Consider the following 19953-nt stretch of genomic DNA (forward strand, 5'->3'; position numbering starts at 1 on the left):
CACACACACACGCACACACACATTTGTAGAGCTAGCATTTTACCTGAAAGGGGTCAGGCTGTTTTGAAATCTGCTATTCAGTTTGTCCTGGGCCTCCTTCCATGTCAGTAAATACAGAGCTAATCTACGTGTTTCACGGCTTAAAAGTAGTTCATCTTGGGCAGGGGCTCTGATTTATTCAATAAGCCTATGGTTGGATACTTAGGATGTTTCTGACTTTCTGTTATTATAACCAGTGCTGAGATAAATATCCTTATAGATACATTGACTGATATGAATGCAAAATGAATCCTTAAAGCAGCATTGCTGGCAAGCTTTAAGTGAAGCTATTTAACAGGCTTGGTCACTGTAGGCCTTCTCCCCAGGTCTGTGATAGCCTCGTGTGCATGGTGCGTCTCCAAAAGGGGCCGGGTAGCATTTCCCAAAGTTGACTCCTATCATTAGCTCCCTAAATAGTCTCTCTGCAGAGACCTCTAGACTCTAGGGATTGGGAGCCAAGGATGTTGGAATTCATAGATTCTCGATTCGAGTCTTTGCCCTTTCAATGTAACAAGCGTGTAATCTTGGGAAAGGGATTTTTAAACCCTCAACTTCAACTCATATCCATTCCATTCCTCGGCTCCTGGCTCTCGAGCCAGGTCAGGCCACTGAGAGCCAGTTCATAAGACACTCAAGAAAGCCAATGTTACTACTTCATTTGGAGCCTCAGAGGCTTGGGTCAAGTCCCAACTCCATCAACTACCAAATGTGGGGCTTTGGAGACATCACATAACCTTGCTAAAAAGTCTCACTTTTCTCATCTGTCAAATGGGACAACAGTGGCTACTTTGCAGGGTGACAATGAAGACTCAAGGAGATCATAGATATGAAAACATTGCACAGAGTTTTGTAACGTAATCCTTGTTTTTTGGAGGTTGATGAGCGATACTGGTGTGTGTGGGTTTCTAGGCAGCCGACCCTCCCAGAGGGGCCAGGGAACCAGCCTGGTGGCTGACTTGCTCTTAGGCATGATCAATCCATCGACGAGAAGGAGGATACGGGTTCTTGGCACCCTGCAGAGCCCACAGGGGAGCATCACCCTGGGCAGGGCTGGAGGGGGCATTGGTGATTGACAGGACCTCCGAGTGCCAGGAACCCAGCTGGGACAGGTCGGACTGCCTCGACACCCTGTCGTCACTCCAGAGGAGTGTTTAAGAAGTGAGCCCATTCCTCGCCCCCCAGTGGTTGATGCTGCTGCCTCTGCTACCTGTCCTGCTCCTCAGGTTCCCATGGCTCATCCTGAAGGGCCCCGCTCCCCAGGGCTGGAAAGAAAAGTCAATGATTTGGGCTCAACCAGAACGGGGGTCCCTTGAGTAAGTCTTGTAACTTCCCCAAGACTCTGTTTCCTCGTCTATGAAGTGAGAGCAATGACCAAACATGCTCTGCCTTCCCTATGTTCTTGTGAAGACGAGATAAAAGAATGGGACATACCTTGTAAACTGTAAAGTGCTGGGAGTTATCACGAAAGGGCCCATTTCTGCTTATTTCCCATTATTGCATATTTGGCAGAAATGAACGGCACTCTTTGAACACCCACCGGGCGCCCTGCACCAAGCTGGGCTCTTCCTGTCTATCACCTTCCTTAACCCACACAAGAACTCCGTGAGGATTGATTGTCCTGGTTCTGCAGGTGAAGTGACTTGCCCATGGTCACCCAGCTGGGGAGTACCTGAGCTAGGACTTGAACTTAGGTCTGTCTGACTCCAAAGCCCAGCCTCTTAACCAAAATATAAGATTCCCCGACCCCCAAATATTTGAACTACAAAAGGGCATTTAGGAAGCACTTGATAGAAGTCAACCTTGGGCAGTGCTCCTTCCCATAGCGCTTCCTCCACAAAGACTTACCAAAGGCTCTGATAAGTCCTGCGCTGAAGAACTTGTCAACTCAGTGGTGCCCACACTTATTCTAGCATAGATTTCCGTCTCCTCTCCTACATCATACCTGTGAACTGCACGTGGAAATATTCTATAGAATACACTCCAGAAAACTCTGCCTTGCTCGATACATAGTTTTTATTACTTTGTATACTTTTCAAAATTTGTTTTTAGCTGTTCCACTGTTCATTCTGAAAGCAGAGGTGAGCCAAGTGCCTTATATCTCTCTTAAAAGAAAGTTTTGCAATGAACTTGCTTTCTACCTAAGTGACCATCGATCACTGATTTTTTTTTCCCCCTCCATGGGTCAGGAGACGAAAGCCCTCAGTCCCTGCCCATGTGCCCTCCAGTGAAGGTTGCACAGTTTCTGGTGCATTTCAGGAGTATCTCAAAGCATGACACGTGCCCTGAGCCAGGGCCCCCATGACTGGAGATGTGACCCAGGCCTTCCCGAGGCTTTCCCGGGGACAGATTTATAAAGGTACAGAGTGAGGTCAGAGAAAGGTGCTTCTCTCCTTATGACAGACGCCAACATTCACTTCACACCTGGTGACTGCTCTGCTCAGCCCATCTCTCAGCATGGCAGGAAATCAATTGTTAGAACCGGGGCGGGAATGCTGATGGCTGTGTGGGGTGGCCGTCTGGGGCCAGGACACCAACAGCTAACTGCTCTTAGCAATGACGGACTTAAGGGTATGCACTTGGGAACCTCTCTCTGACCCAGTTTGCCATCTGTGAAATGGGGTCATTGAAGGCATGAGGTTGAGGAGGATAAAGCGGTAAAAGCACGCCTGAGAGAGGCTGGTGGGGAAGAGGGTGTGCAAAGCTGCTGGGGTGTTCACTCTAGCAGCGGATGCCTGCCCTTGCTGGGTGATGGCGGAGGCATCAGAGCTAACTATAAATTCAATGAGTTCCTTGTAGTCAAACATCTTAGCCAGTTAGGGCTGCTATAATAATACCATAGACTGGGCAGCTTAAACAGCAAACGTGCATTCCTCACAGTTCTGGAGGCTAGGAAGTCCAAGGTCAAGGTGCCGGCACATTTGGTGCGTGGTGAGGGCCTCCTATCTGGCCTGCAGACCACTGCTTCCTCGTTTTAGGCAGGGAGAGAGGAAGCAAACTCCCTGGTGTCTCTTCTTTTAAGGGCTCTCACCGCATCATGGGGGCCCCACCCTCATGACATCACCTAAACTTAGTTACTTGCCCAAAGGCCTCACCTCCCAATACTATTGTGTTGGGGGTAGGGTTTCCACAGATGAATTGTGGAGGGACACACACATGCAGTCCATAACACCCAATCATCTCAAATGTGACTTTTTTTTTTACCGCATCATAATATATTTATATATTTAATAAGGGAGATGGGCGCATTTTAATATATTGGATAAAATGTTGTGCAAAGCCTTAAAAAGTCTGAGTGCCAAGACTTGTAAATATTCAAGCTGGGTCATGACATAGGAGGGAGACATCCGTGTAGAAATGGGAAGGAAACCGGAGGCGGGGCTTCACCGTGAATGGCAGGGGGCTCTTCTAAATTGGCCAGCTCTCCCCATAGTTGTCCGGGTCTGAAGCTTTTAGGCTCCTGAGTTCTCCAACAGAGACACCTGCTTCTAATTTCCAGGGCAGCCTTTGTGGGGCTGGGCAAGGGGCCTCAAGCTTCATACCCCCTCCTCCTCGGGAAGGTTCCTGTGTTGTGGGATTGGTCCAGGTGGAGCTCATCTGTCCTGTGCATGTATCTACCCTTTGTGCCCACAGCTCCGCCAGCTGGAAATGCAGCTGGAGCAAGAATATGAGGAGAAACAGATGGTCCTCCATGAAAAGCAGGACTTGGAAGGCCTGATCGGAACCCTCTGTGACCAGGTAAGGGGAAGACAGGAGCAGACATTTGGGAGAACATGATCCCTGCCTCGGGCCCTATTAGAGAAAAGGACTCATGGGGAGGCCAACTGGTGGCATCTTCGGGACAGGCCAGGGGCCGGTCCTTTCAGCTGGCCTCCACCGGCTTTTCCCGAGTGCTCTCTTCTCCACCAATTCTGTCCCTGTCCATATCGCTGGCCCTTCAAAGGGGACCTTCTGGGGTTCACACACAGCAGGGTTCTTGGAAGAACCCATGAAAATAAAGAGTGGGCCCAGCCAGAGTGACAGATGGGTTACCTTGCCTTCAGCAGCTGTTGGAGTGAGCGTGTAAGGCAGCCCGGCTTTAATGGGGTGGATTTGAATGGCCATTGCGCTCACAGCTGGCCGCTCGTGAGAACAAGAGTTTTGCTAGAGGCAGCCAGGTTCAGAGTCAGGCAAATGTGGCTTTCAACCCAAGCTGGGCCACTTCTGTCTACATGGGTGAGCTAGTGAACTGCCTGAGCTTTTGGAGAACAAGCTTAGCGGGGTTGTTGCCATCACTATCAGTGTTCCCATCCACGGCATCGGTCCCTTTCCAGCTGCATCATTCTTTCTTGTGGGGCTGTCCCATGCTCGGTGGGATGTTGAGTAGCATCGCTGGTCTCCACCCACTAGATGCCAGTAGCACACCCCCTCGTTGTGACAACCAGAAATGCCCATGGACATTGCTAGAGGTCCCTTGAGGACAAAACCGACCTCCCCCTCTCAAGAGAAGCACATCTGTAAATAAAGCAGCCAGGAGAGGCCAGAGCCAGCTCCTGATTTCAGAATTAGGAGGAATCACGTCTCCAAACATGTGGTCCCCTGCCTGTGCTGCTGTGACATGAGACCCCAACTTTGGAGAGGAATGCCGGTGGCTTCTATGATTTCTCTTAACACATCATAGGGGAGTGTAGTTTTTTGTTTTGTTGTTTTTTTAGAAAAAAAATTTTTTATTGGGGAACACACATAGTTGTCTTCAATCTAGTTGTGGAGGGTGCAGCTCCTTGGCCCATGTGGGAATCAAAGCGGCAACCTTGGTGTTATGAGCCAGAGCTCTAACCACTCTGAGCTAACTGGCTGCCCCAGGGGAGTGTATTTTAATGTATTGCTTAACGTGCACTCATTGTCTTTTAATTCCTAATGATCTTGCCATCAATCACCTCCCCCAAGAGTCACTTGTTTATTCACAAAGGAATGAGGGCCCCGCTTTAAATGCTCATCTAGAGCAGTCAGGCCTCCCACAAAATAGGTGCTCATTGTGTATTTGAAAAAAAAAATTGATGAAATGACTGAATCCTGGAAAGGAACCACCACAGCAATAGGAGTGAGCTTTGGAAGTGGAGAGAATCAACAGGAAAGGTACACGATCTTCCTTCTCTGGGTTTTCTAGTTTTTCAGCTGCGCCACCTGGGGCCATTGAGTTCAGAGCCACTGAGGTTGCTGTCTCCCTTTAGCATCAGTGCTAAGGGAGCACAGCCCAACAGCTGATTCTAGAATGATAGTTGGGAATCAGGGGAAAAGGTGGCATTCAATTCAACATAATCCATTCAGCAAAACAAAGCAGGTAACTCAGTGAAAGAAGCTTTTTATAAATATTGCTAAACATCTAAGAAACTTTACGTGCAAAGGGAAGGTAACTTTAAATGAATAAAACGCTGATTTTGCGTTAGTCAGCAAGCTGGAGTCTTTCAATGAACTATCACATTTGATCATTGTAAACGTTTTCAATTTTTAAGACATTTGCTAAACGTAGGAAAAGGAGAGCAAGGAATGTAATTGATGTTTGTGCACCAAGCATCCAGGGTTCACATAAGTAAACATTTTGCCCATATTGATTCGGATTTTTTTTTAAATTTCGTTGGGGAGCAGTGTGTTTTTCCAGGACACATCAGCTCCAAGTGAAGTAGTTGTTTCAGTCTAGTTGTGGAGGGTGCAGCTCACAGTGGCCCATGTGGGACTCAAACTGGCAACCTTGGTGTTATGAACCTGTGCTCTAACCAGCTAAGCTAACTGGCTGCCCCCTGATTCAGATATTTTTAAGGAAACAAAACGTTTCTAAAACAGTTGGTAGTTCCCCGTCCCAATCCTCTTCCCCTGTCTCCCTCTGTCTCCCTTCCTCCCAGAGGAAACCCCTATCGTGAGGTTGGAGCGTGACTTCCTGTGCATGTATGTTTAAACTCTAACCATGCACAGTACATGTGATTCTGTACTTGATCCCCCTCTGAACTATGTTTTTGAGATCAGGCCGTGATACTACATGTAGCTCTAATTCCTTCGTTTGAACTACACAGTATTCATTTTTTTTTTAATCCCATCCTTCCACTGGTGGCTATTTCGTTGTTTCCACTCTAAGACACAAGCCAGCAGTGCATATTCTTACATATGTCTCACTGAGCACACGGGTCAGCTTCTTCAAGGTATGCAGCTAGAAGAGGAATTGCTAGCTCCTAGGAGTGTATCATTTTGGAATTATTAGATATTGCCCAAATTGTTCCCCCAAAGTGATTGTGACAGTTTACACTGTTACTAGCAGGTTGGTAGGTAGGTTTGTCTGTTTATTTAAGTATTTATGTATGTATGTCTTTTGCTTCCCTACATCGTTACGAACATGTGGCACTGCCAGACATTTAAAAAAATTGTTTGCCTAGTCACTGAGTGTTACATTGTACCGTTTGTCCCCTTGTCCCACATTATTAATGAAGCTGTATGTTCTTTGCATTTATTGTGGTTTTCTCTGATGTGAATTGCCTGTTCAGTCTTTTGTCTTTCCTTTGGTCATTCATGATCCTTATATAAGATGCTAGGGTCCATTTTTGGTTACGTATGTTGCAAATATCTCCTACTCTATGGAAAGTCATGCCATTTCATAGTACCCTTCATTTAATAAAAAGTGGTTATTTTAAATAGTCATTTAATCGGTTACTCTTTATGGTTTATGTTTTTATAACTTAAGATATCCTTCCCTACCTGAGTTCATAAAGATATTTCACTACGTTTTTTTAAAGTTTTAAGGTTTTGAACATTTTTAAGGTCTTTAGTCTACCTAGATTTTATTTTGGTATGTAGTCTGATGTAGGACTCTATTTTTTTCCCTTAAATAGATAACCTTTGTTTTATTTCATGAATAATTTTTCTACACTTTCCATGTATGAATGAGTGTGTTTATGTGCTACCCATTCTGTCCGTCTATTCCTGCACAATATGGTCTTAACACTGAGTTTTGATAACTTGTAAGACAGCCTACCTTGCCCATCTTTAAAATTGTCTTATCTAGTCTAGAATGCTTTAATCTTCTTTTGAAGATTCCATTACAAAGCCTGATGTGATTTTCAAATGCTTTGGTTGGAAGTGAGTTGGAAAGAATTGACGTATTTTTTATATTGAATCATTGCATTCATGTGTATGCCATATATCTCCATATATTTTGGCTTTCATAATGTTTTATTATTTTATTATAAAATAATATTTTTATAATTATAAAATATTTATTTTTATTATATTTTTTATTATTTCTTTGCATATGTCTTGAATGTTTTTGTTAAATTTATTTCTTGGAAAGTTGTAGTTTCTGTGGCTATTATGAAAAGAATATTTTTCTGTATTCTGTTTCAATTAATTATTGTGGCACATGGGAACACTACTGATTATTGTGTTGATCTTGTATCCATCAAACTTGCTCAGCTCTTATTATTTTTCATATTTTGTCTGTAGATTCCTTTGGACTTTCTGTCTAGACAATCTTTGTCATTTGAAAAGGAAAATAGCTTTGCCTCTTCCTTTCCAGTTTTTAGACCTCTTATTTCTTTTTCTTACCTTATTTCATTGGCATGGACCCTAGTATGAGAGTGAATGGTAGAGAAGATAGTGGGAATCCTTTTCTTGTTCCTAACCTGTATAGAGATGCTTCTACACTTTCATCACTTACATGACATTTGCGTGTGTATTTGACAATTAAATCTAATCAGATTAAATCCATCTTCTATTTGTAATTTTCTAATACTTGAAAAAAAAGTCTTGTTGTTGAATATTAGCAGATGCTTTTTCTGCAACTGTTAATAATCCTATGACTTGTCTCATTTATCTATTAATGTAATATGTTTTATTTTAGATATTACAATGTATCTTATTAGATTTCCCAGATAAACCTTACTTAGTCATATAATTTTTAATTCACTGCTGTTTTGAATTGCTTATGTTTTATTCAGGATTTTTGAAACCAGGCTCATAAGTAACATTGGTTTTTAATTTTATTTTCTTATACTGTTTTTGTCCTGTTGTACTAACCTCATAGAATGAGCTTATAACTATGTCTGAAATAATTTTTATGGAATTTGGATTATGTAGTTCTTGAAGGTTTGATATGATTTGCCTGTATTTGGGGCCTAGTTTCTTTTAGGAAGGAGGGTAAACATTTGATTACTGTCTTGAAGTTCTGTAATCATAATTGAACATAAATTCAGATAGTGTTGTCTTCCTTGAGTTTTCATGTTGAAAATTGTAGCTCATGTTCAATATTTCTTATTTTATTTTAAATGTTTTTCATTTTATCCTTAACATTCTAAACAGGCTGTCATATCCTCTGTGATTTCTTGCTTTAACCTATAAGTTATTTAGAAATTAGTTTTAAGATTATTTGGAGTAATTTTTATTGTTGTTTTTTAATTTAGTGTCACTTTGGACATATAACGTGATAGAATGCATAACATAGTTTTTTGAAATTATTGAGACCTCTTTGCTGCCTCAGTTCATGGTCAAGTTTCATCAATTATCAACTGAAAAAGAATCTTATTTTTGAGGCACAGAGTTCTATACATGACAAATGGATCAAATTTGTTAATTTTGTAATTTAAATAATGTACTCAAATATAAAAGCATAAACCATAAAGGAGAAGTTAAAAATATATTAAAAATCACTTTCTATTAACTTTGGTTTTGTCTGTTTAGTCTGTTTCTGGGAGAGTCTTGTTATATTCTCACCATGAATGTGGTTTTATCAAATTTTGCTTATAATTATGTTTCAGTTTTCTTTTTATGTATTTTGAGGTTATATTTTTAGGTCCATCTAAGTTTATTATTGCTTCATTTTCTTGGCAGGTTTTAGATTGTTCCTTTGATCATTATATGAGGTCCCTCTTTTCTCCATTAATGATGTTCGCCTTACTTCATTTTGCTTGATTTCTTTTAGTTAGTTTGCCTGTAAGATCTTTTTTTATCCTTTAATTTTCAACATTTTCAAATGTGTGCATGCCTGTATGTTTCCTTTAATCCAGTATTTTAGTCTCTAACTTTTCATAGGACAATTTAATTTATTATTTACATTTATTATAATTCTGATATATTTGAAATTATTCCTATTCTCCTCTTTTGTGTTTAGTGTTTGTTGGTTCATTGTCCCTTTTCTTGGCTTCTTTCTTTATCCCTTTCTTGCTTTTGGATAGACTGATAATGTTTTCTGTCATCCCTTTTGCTCTGTTGCTGATTCTAAAGCTACAAACCATATTTCTATTCTTTTGGTAGTCACCTATAAATTTTAAGATAAGTGCTTAATCATGATTGTTTTCTAAAATACCTTATTTAATTTTCACAACAATGCTGTGAGATAGATATTATTAGTTTCTACATATAAATGAAAGAAGTAAAGTTCAAAAGGTAAAGCAAATTGCTTAAGATCATGTAGCTTGTCAGTGGCCTAGGTGGATTTGAAATGAGGTCTATATTATTTGAAAGCCTGTATTTTTTTTTAAAATCTAACACCATGCTGCTTAGAAGTGATTAAGATACAGTGAACTAGAACCATCCTTTTGTGGACCATCATTTTTCATAATGTTATAAGCGAGTCCAGCTCTGCCATGAATTTGCTGTGCAACCTTCAGCAACATACATCCTGTCTCCAAACCTCCATTTCCCGATCTGTAAAGTAGCTTGATTATCCTTAACAACCTTTCCAGATCATAATTTTAAAGGGCTCTGAGAGTTCTTTGACTACAGGCATTTAACAACTGCCCAAACAATTTGCCTTTATGATTAATGGTGAAACAATTGAGGTTTGACTATAGTTTCCCACCACAACACTAAGCATCATTTAGATTTATTGGTTAATTATTCACCAGCTTTATCTAAATTTGAATCTGTGTGCTGTAAAATGTAAACTTGCACAGTGACATTTATTTCCCATTAACCTAATGAGTCTTTCCCCCCCACTCCTCTCTGTAGCAACTCATTACGAAGGGGAGGAGGACTTGGTCTGAGCTTTTGTTGTGAATTTGGTTTGCAATGATCCCTCTGTCAAGGAGATGGTGGCAGCATTTTCAGGGTCTTTCTGGCAGTAAAGATAATAGAATCTGAGCCATCCCTACTACATGGTCACTGCCAACATCAGGGAATGTCCCTGATGCCAGATTGCCCCCCATAGGATGTGTGCAGCGCAAGAACAGACACAAAAACAAGACAGATGCCAAGCACACTGCTTGAATGCAATCATGGCAAAGCACCTGGCCTTGAGTGAGTCAATGGGGATTCAGGATCCACTAGGCACTATGGTGCAGCGGTTAGAAACGTGTATTCTAACGCTGAGCTGTCTGGGTTCAAATGCCTGCAGAGTCACACGTCACCTTGGGCAGATTCCTCACCATCTCCAAATCAGTTTTGTCAGCTGTGCCTCCGTTTCTCCGTGACAGTCCGTAAGAGCCCCACACAGCTCACAAGACATATGCTGGCCCCAGGTAGCTTCTCTTACTCCGTGACCTGCCCCACCACCCTCAGCTAATCACCCAGAATCACATATATCAGACAGCTTCTCAATCCTCTCTTTGCCCCTGCAGGACCTTCTACCTGTAGTGTCCTCCATCACCTCCCCTAGCTAGGTCCTCCTTACCTAAGACTCTACCCAGTGCCATCCCAGCATGAGCTGGATGATGCTCCTCTGTGCCTCATAATACCTTTTTAAAAATTAAAGAACAAAACATACTGCTCTCATTGTATATTTTACTAACATTACCTCTTTGCAGTCAGAAAGCTGGGTTCATAGCCTCACTGTCACTTAATTGCCAGCTGTGTGCTCTTGGGCAAACTGCTTTCCCTCCATAGCTTCAGTTTCATCATCTGTAAAATGCGAATCATAATACAACACACCTCATAGATTCATCGCAAAGACTGAATGTGTTAATATCCATAAAGGGTGCAGATGAGTGTCTGACCTTTCGCTCTCTATAAGTGTAAGCTATTACCACTGTTATCAAGGCAATAATAATAATAATAAGGTCTATTTTTAAGAAATTGTCACAGGATTTAAATGCAATGACGTGACAAAGGGCCTGGCACAATGCTTAGTCCTCAGCTCAGTTCAGCAGGAGAGACTATGAAAAACAAAACAAAACATATATATACTGGGGTTGCCAAAGAAGTGTACACAAGTGGACACTTTGATCCACATTGCTCAAGCAGTAGTTCGCCATAATCAGAAGTGTCTGGACACTGATGGGAACCACTTTGAGCACCTCTTGTAATTGCAGAAGTCAAACGTGACTTGTATTCATCTTTTGTTATTGGAATATGTTGAGTATTACAATTTTAATAGTTTTTTCCTTTCTTAAAATATGTATGCATTTTTTGGGCACCCTCTGTATATAAATATATGAGGTTTGACAATTAAGTTCGCGAACTCATCCTAGAAAAAGTGCTACATACCTCATTGCTGAATATCACTATAGTCACCTTCGAAGTACTCCCCTTGGGAAGCTATTCACCGACCCCAGAGCCTAGTTCACCCTTCAAAGCAATTTTAGAGCTCCTTTTCTGGAATGGCCATCAGAGCTGTCATCATATTACCCTTGATGTCCTGAATGTCATCAAAATGTCTTCCTTTCATTATTTCCTTTATCTTGGAGTAAAGAAAGAAGTCATTGAGGGCCAGATCAGGTGAATAGGGAGGGTGTTCCAATACAGTTAATTGTTTACTGGCTAAAAACTCCCTCACAGACAGTGCGGTGTGAGCTGGTGCATAGTTGTGATGCAAGAGCTCCTTCGGGCCCATTTTTTTGCACACACCTTTCTCATGCCAAGATTTTCAGTTAAGATTTTCCTGTTTCTCTATCGATGTTTACTGTGTCTGCTATGCTACTCAAGTCAGCTGACAATTTTGACACACAGTTCGACAAATTTTTGCCACATATATATATGTATATATATATATATACATATATATATCCATATCCAACATTTATAACTTAACAAAGCAATACATCTCAGAACAAAGAGGCTATATTCTATGAACCAACTAATTTTTCAAAGGATTCCAAACTGGAGGTAGAGAAATAATTATGCAAAACCTAAAGGAGTATCTTCTAGATCATCAGACAATACACATAATCCTTTATGTTTGTATAGCACTTGGCAGAGCTCAACGTGACTTCTTTTCTAATGCATTATCACATCTGATTTTTGTCTTATCTCAACATGGAGGATAGGAGTGTGTGTGTGTGTGTGTGTGTGTGTGTGTGTGTGTGTGTGTGTGTGTTTGTAAGGAAGTAAGTAACCTTTTATAGACAAGGAAACTCAGGTTCAGAGAGGTGACATGACTCAGCCACAGTTCCCAGCGCCGGTAAGTGGCAAGCTAGGGTTTAAAAGCCTGAGTGATCTCATTTTAAATCTCACACTCTTTCTAGAATATCTCAGGGCATTCTGAGCATCCCAGGAAATGGCTGCACTTGGTATAGAGACAGATATCCAGGTGTGGAGAGACTGAGTCCCAGGGGTGAGGCACCTGTGCCCATTTCCTTTCAAACTCCTCATCTGATCAATAGTGCCATTTTTTCCCCCTCTGCTCCCCTGAGGAGGAGGGGGCTGTTGGTTTATTTCAAAGATGCTAATTCAGTGTTCTTTAAGTCAGCACTCTATTTCTAGCGGGAGACAGCATGCTGTTGGGGTTTCATGTTGAGCCTCCCCGGTTTTTCTCAATCTGTATGGTTGGCTGCTGGCAGTCGTCACCCCCTGGTGCCAAGTTTAGGATGTAGTTTCTTCAGGAGCCACTTGACAACTCTTTGCTTGGGGCGCAGAGCCTGCAAATTCAGAATTCTGGGGGAAGTAATGTGCTCACCTCTAGGTAAGGTCCCTTTGTAGAAAATGATCTCATCAGGCTGTCCTTAAACTGGCAAAGGGGACCATCTCAGGGGACAGAAAAGCTGGATTTAGACTTTCAAAAGCATTACAGCTATTTTTAATACTATTTACTGATGTGTAATATACATGCAGAGAAGCACACCATATCCCATCTATGCAGCTCAACAAATTTTCATAAATTCATAAAACCAGAACCCAGATTAATACCGTTAATAACCCCCTAGATGTCCCCTTCCTGCCCTATCCACACACTGTCCCTCTAGGCTAACTTCTGTCCTGACTTCTATAAGCAGAGGGCCTCACCTGACATGTCAGCTCTTGCAAGGTGAGGAGAGGCCATACTGATGACTTTGGTACAAAAGATGAGACAGTGACTTTGGATCCTGACCGGCTGTGACAACAGTAATGACAGCAGCTCATATTTACAATGAGTGAGGCATTAGGCTAAGCGTGTAGTTAATTTTCACAGCAGCCCTGTGTGTGTTGATGCCATTCCCATTTTGCAGATGAGGAAACTGAGGCTCAGGGAGGAGAAGGGTCTTGCCCAAGGTCACACAGTGAGTGGCAGAAGCGGGATTTGAACCCAAGGAGCCTGGTCCCAAGAGAACTCGGACCCTGGCCACTGCTTTGCCATCTTAGCTCACGAGAGCCTTCTTTGGCTTCCAGATTGGTCATCGGGACTTTGATGTGGAGAAGCGTCTTCGGAGGGACCTCAGAAGGACTCATGCACTACTGTCAGATGTGCAGCTCCTTCTGGGGACCATGGAGGATGGCAAAGCATCGGTCAGCCAGGAGGAGCTGGAGAAAGTGCACAGCCAGGTAGGTGTCTCGGAGTTCCCTCAGAATCGGGCTGGGGAGGGTGCTGCAGCCAGCGGGGGGAGAATGGCTCCCCCTCCCAGGTATGTGCGTGGCTGCGGGGTCGACCTGAGATGGGGAACGTCGCCAGGGCTGGTGGTAGATGGAGGCGGTAGATGATGGGGGACAAGTTTAGAAATAACTAAGGAGTCTGTTCCCTTGTTCAGGGCTGAGGCAGAATGTATCCTGACGGCTTGGACAGTTCAGGGTCCTGGGGCAGAATGGCTGAGCGCAGTGCGTGCTTGGTTCGTGCGTGCCTGTGTGCGTGCATTGACCATGAGGGCTGGGTTTGAAACTAGTAGTAACAGTGCTAATAATGCAAAGCCTGTTTCTAACAACAACAATAACAAATGATAGCTGCTGGGAATGCTACTGGTATTGATCATGATATGATGCTGATCACCTTCTGGGGCCTCCCCCCATACAGGATGTTGCACTGAGTTCCCAGGAGAGCTGAGGGAGATGAGGATTCTCACCTCCATTTCACAAGTGAGGTGACCGCCCCCCCCACCAAAGTCACACAGCTAGAAAGGGGCAGAGCCGGGCCTCACCATCCCTGGCTGCCTCAGCGGAGGACTAGAACAGCAGGTCAGAGGGCAGTTGGGAGGGGAGGCCAGGCCAGGCCAGAGCCAAGGACCTGGCCTCAGGAGATGTGCTGGTGTGGGCTGTGCTAGGTGCAGACAGTGAGGCGCAGCGTGGCAGGTGTTGAGCGGCGTCAGTGAGTCAGATCCCATAGGCTAGTGGGAGACTTAGGGAGAGAGGTTCCAGAGCGGAATGCTGTAGCAGGGACTCAGGGTTTGGGAGGCTCAGAGCCCTCCTGGGGGTGTTGTTTCCATGCATTTGGTGTTACCCCTGAGTTACACACCTCCCTCAGATAAACCATGGGTGCTGAATCCAGGTGTGGGGAGAGGGAAGCATTTCCTGCTCCCTTGACCACCTCACCTTGGAGCATGGTTGTCCCTTCCTCCTCCTCTGTCCTATCATGCAGCTTCAGGCATGCCATATGACCAGGGCTTTTGTATCTTCACAGAATGTCCTCAGAAACTCAGATGGTAGTCTGTACTTTTTGGACTGACTCCTGAACAAAAGTATACACTTCTTTGAGGGCAGGGCTATGTTTTACTCGTGTCTAATGATGCCCATCCAGTCTATTTTGCATAATAAATACTGAATCAAAATGCCTTCCAGTTGAATTCAAATGTCTCACCCACCTCTTTTGACAACTGAGAAAACCAGGGAACAGAGAGGGTAAGGGGTTTGCTTGAGGTCACATGGCCAGCTAAAAGCAGAGCCGGTTCCCTGACCCCAAACCCAGTGCTCTTCTCTCTTCCTTCTGCAGAAGCTCAGGACTGTCAGCAGGTCCCCGGGACGGCAGAGGGAGGCAGCAGAGCCTAGTTCCAGGCTCCAGAGACCAGACCCAGAGCTCGTCTGCCTCCCTTCCCTGGTGCCACTTTCCCATCTGTTCAATGAAGGGTTTCCGAGATTATTAGCTAAAGTAGAAACCCCCTTTTTAAAAAAAATTAAATTCCAGACTTGATTTAGATTTCACCAGTTTGTCCATTAATGTCATTTTCCTTTGCAGGATCCAACCCAGGGCGCTACACAGCATTTAGTTGTTCTGCCTGCCCAGTCTCCTCTGGTCTGGAACAGTTTCTTAGTCTTACCTTGGTTTTCATGACCTTGACAGTTCTGAGGGTTCCTAGCCAGGTCGCCTGTACAAGGTCTCCCAGCTGGGGGTGTCTGATGTTTTTCTCATGACTAGACCAGGTTTCTGGGTTTGGGGTAAGAACACACCAGACGTGCAGTGCTGTTAAAACAGAAGACACCAAAGAAAAAACAAACAAACAAACAAACAAACAAACCCAAGGGCCCTTCCTCTTTTCTTTTTTATATTTTTATTTTTAAGATTTTTATTGGGGAATTGGGGAAGGGGAACAGCCAAGTTGTTGTCCTTCAATCTTAGTTGTGGAGGGCGCAGCAAGCTCAGCTCCAAGTCCAGTCATGCTGCTCAGCTCAAGGTGCTGTGTTCAATTAATTGCGGGTGGGCGTAGCCACCATCCCATGCGGGAGTCGAACCAGCAGCCTTGTTGTTAAGAGTGCACGCTCTATGCCCTGAGCCACCTGGGCGGCAGCTCAGCTCAAGGTGCCGAGTTCAGTCTTTAGTTGCGGGCGGGCATAGCCCACCATCTAGAACAGGCAACCTTGTTGTTAGGAGCATGTGCTCTCACCAGCAGAGCCATCCTGCCACCTGTTGGCAGCTCAGCCGCAGCTCAGCTCGGGCGCAGCTACTGGCCCATGTGGGAATCGAACCGGCGACCCTGTTGCTCAGAGCTCGCGCTCGAGCAAGCTCTTCACCAGCTGAGCCCCTCGGCCGGCCCCAAGGGCCCTTCCTCTTGACGATTCTACGATTCTTAGCCGTTTCCTTCATCAGGTCATCCTCTCCTAGGGTGGCCACCCATCGTGGCTTGTCCTGGACTGTCCTGGTTTTAGTTCCATGTCTCGAGCAAGCCCTCAGGCCTGGGTAAACCAGGGAGAGCAGTTGCTCACTCTATTTTTCCTGTCTGTTTGACCAACCAGGTGGGTGGTAGACCCTGAGCCTCTTGATGTGCCTCATGTGGGCAGAGACGTCCATGCTCTCGGCCAGGGGCCAGACATTCGGAATTCGTGCCGCCCCCTTAGCTGGGCCGTGTGCTCTGCCTGTCTCCCACCAAAATAGTCTCTAAGCCACAGCATCCAAGCCTGCTCCCTTCCCACAGGTGAATGCTCTTAAAAAGGAACCATGGTGGTTTTGTTTCTTTTGCTTTTTTCCTTTTCTTAGTATTCATAAGAAATCTCCCTCTGCTGGGTTAAAATGTGTGTTCCTGGAAAATAGTGGTATTTAATGAAGGCGCCTTAGCTGAATCAAAGGGCTTCATTCTTCTGAAAGTCCTTCTTCCCCTGTCTCTGCATCCGGCTCCTATCAAAGGGAATCCACAGCCTTGGCTTTCTGTTGCTGTTGTCATGGAAATTGTTATAAGGATGAGATCGCGTGGACCAGAGGTCAGAGTACAGTTGCTTTGGCTCCCAGCACACGTGTCCCGGATGCCGGAGTCAGAGCTAATCAAATAAAGCAGCGATGACATTGGGCATCGCTGCATCTCCTCTCCCGACGTATGGTATTTGTCCTTTACCTGAAGGCTCCAGGGACAGAGGCAGGGAGAGCAGACAGGAGGGGGAAGGGAGAGGGAGTTAACTTTGCTGATGGCTGAATCTTAAGTGCTGGGTATGGTGCTGAACAATTTCATTCACTCATTCATTCATTCATTCATTCAGTCGTTATGTGGCGCCTACTGTGTGTGTGTGTCAGATGATGAGATAGATACAGGTGTATAATGGTTAGTGAAACAGATGTGATACCCTCCCTTGTGAAACTTACATTGATGGTCAGCTAAATTACCCTGGAAGAAGCAGAAGCATGCAGGGTCTGGAAGGTTTCGATTTTATTCCAAAGGTAGTGAGAAGCCATCGGAAGGTTTTGAGCCGAGCATGACGTAATCCAATTCACATTTTAGAGGGTCACTCTTCTGTGTGGAGAGTGGATTAAAGGGGATGAGTGGCTGCCATGAGGAGGCTATCGTGTACCCTTCTAGGCTGGAGGAAATGGCCTCCCGAGCTAAGTAGTCATGGAGATAGCCAGAGGGACAAACTTGGGATCGGCTTGAAGTTGATGGGACCTGCAGATGATCTGGGGGCAGCAATAAGTTCATTATAAATAATCCTCACCACAACCCTAGCAGGTGGGTTTCTATTTCTATTTCTGACCCATTTTACTAATAAGGAAACAGGCTCTGAGAGGTTGAGGAATTTACCCAAGGGCACATAGCAATATGTGTCTGAAAGCTTGAATGCCAATGGTTTTGGACGTGTGCCACTTGGTTTGCCTATTATGGGTCTTGTTAACATTTGTCAAGCACCTACTATGTATCAGGCTTTTCCTTCATGGCTTGGGGTCCCCAAACTTGACTGCACATCAGATAACGTATGCACCATTCAAAAATCACAGATTTTTGGATCCCATCCTCAGATAGTCTTTTGTTGTTGTTAAATTGAGTTGGGACCCAGGATCTACATTTGTAAATAATCACATCAGGGGATTTGAGGCTGGTCGTAGGATCAGATATGGGAATCACAGGCCTCATTTATCACTGAAAACCCTCTTGTTTCAAGTTCAGATGAGCAAACTTGCGGTGAGGTTTTATTAGTGTGACAGATCTTAGTTCAGCTGATTTTAAAATTAATTAAATTTTGAGTCCAGAGAACTAGACCTGGCACTTGCTAATGTGGTGACCTTCAACAAGTGGTGTGACCTCCCTGAGCCGTTTTCCTCAAGCAGAGCATTATCGTCACTCGCTGTCCCAAGTGCTTGTCGGGGCAACGAGGTCAAGCCGGCAAGGGCTTCAGAGATTTGGCCACATGCTGCAGCCCTTTACAGCTTACCAACTGCAGTGCCAGATATCCTAGAGAAAGGTTTACTCTGTCGGGGCACAGATGAGGGCATGTGCTTGAATGCACCTATTAGAGAATTTCAGGCATTCAGCAAATATTGATCTGGTCTCTACTTTGGAATGGATTCGAGGCCAGACTACAGGGATAGGAGGAGACAGCAAGGTCCCTGCTCCCGAGAGGCAGACCTCGGAGCCTGCTATCGCCAAGCAGGGTGATGAGCTCTTTATTGGCAAAGTGCAGGGGTTCAGCTAAAGAGGATGCCCTTACTTTAGCTGCGGGAGAGAAGTTGGTGGTTCCAGCTGTCTCTTTAAAGATGGAAATGAATTGCTGGTTAGATAAGATGCCATTCTATGAGGAAGCAACAGAGAGGATGAAGGGCCGGAGGCATGTGGACACAGGGAGCATATTGTATGTTGCATGGCGTGTCCGGGATAAGAGCGGAGAGGGTACTTATGTCGGTCATTGAGGCTGAAGCCAGCTCCTGAGTGGTCTAGTGGGCCTGGTTAAGGAGTTTGGGCTTTAGCCCGTGGGTGATAGGGAGCCATAGTGGGCTGCTGAGCAGAGAAGGGCATGGTCAGCGTGCTTGTCAGAAATGGCAGGGTTCCAGGTCCAGCTGGGCAGCATGCCAGGCTCACGCGGAGGCATGGGAGGGCCCCGGAGACAGAGCATCTTCCCGAGCCCCTGCATTCCACCCATATGGACAGGATGCTGTTGCCCCTCCCCACCCACCACCCCCATCTAGAATCCTGAGAAAACTATATAGTACTCGGCTCTTTCTGCCCAGTCTCCCTCCAGTGGGAGCCTTGGCCTGTCTCAGTTAACACCTGAGGTTTACAACCCCAATGATAAAACACAGAAGACTCGTGGAGCCAGGTAGAAGACACACACCTCTGTGGGTTCAAACCCTGCCTCTGCTCCCTAATAAGGTGGATGGTTTGGGGCAAGTCAACTCTGCCTTTCAGAGCCTCCTTTTTCTCACCTAAAAAGGGGGCTTGATATCCCCAGCTTATTGGGTGGATAGAAAGAACGCTAGACCGTGGATTTGAAAGAATTCTCCAAGTTGAAAACTGTAAGACAATGATTTTAACATGAAGAGCTTCCCCCTGGCTCCCTGGACCCACACACTGGTGTCGGCTGTTGGAAGACTTTGGTTTCTAGGCACAGGGTTTTACGAGACTTGGTGAAACAGGTAGATGCGGGAATGTGTGGGGTTATCTAATGACACCTGTTCTTTAGGCGCCAATTACTAATTAATTCCCATGGAATGATTCCACTAGAAACAAACTAATCTGGAGACAGAAGCAATTCCAACAACCAAGATATATAATTGAGATAATCGCCGTGCATAAATAACATCTGTGAGTAGCAGATGCTGGCACCTGGCTCCGAGGAGAAGGTGGAAGATGCTATCTACTCCAGGGCAGTGGTTGCTTTCTTCCCTCTCTCTCTCTCTTTTTAAAAATTTGATTCATGCCTTTGACCTTTGTCTCCTCCCCAAGGGAAATATGTTATTTGATTTTTGTTAAATAGAAAAGAGTTTGCACTGAACTCTTCAGTTGCTTAATTAATTCAGGCTGGGGGCTGTATTCACCCCTTCCTGCTGAGAACAAAGCTGTCACTAAGTCACTGTTCCCCCTAAACAGCTCTTTTTAAAAACAAAAAAAGATTTTATTGGGGAATTGGGGAAGGGGAACAGCCAAGTTG

At 44.5% G+C, this 19953-nt stretch overlaps 1 protein-coding gene across 1 annotated transcript in view; it reads left to right on the top strand.

The window, feature by feature from the left end:
* Nucleotides 1-19953, top strand: part of MYO18B (myosin XVIIIB) — a 286118-nt gene that overhangs the window by 156036 nt on the left and 110129 nt on the right. The window contains exons 34-35 of the mRNA XM_019663943.1: nucleotides 3670-3774; nucleotides 13576-13728. Of these exons, the coding sequence (XP_019519488.1) occupies nucleotides 3670-3774; nucleotides 13576-13728 (258 nt within the window). The remainder of the gene's footprint in view (nucleotides 1-3669; nucleotides 3775-13575; nucleotides 13729-19953) is intronic.

This window comes from Hipposideros armiger, unplaced genomic scaffold (assembly GCF_001890085.2).
Source record: "Hipposideros armiger isolate ML-2016 unplaced genomic scaffold, ASM189008v1 scaffold_411, whole genome shotgun sequence".
Classification (NCBI taxonomy): Eukaryota; Metazoa; Chordata; class Mammalia; order Chiroptera; family Hipposideridae; genus Hipposideros; species Hipposideros armiger.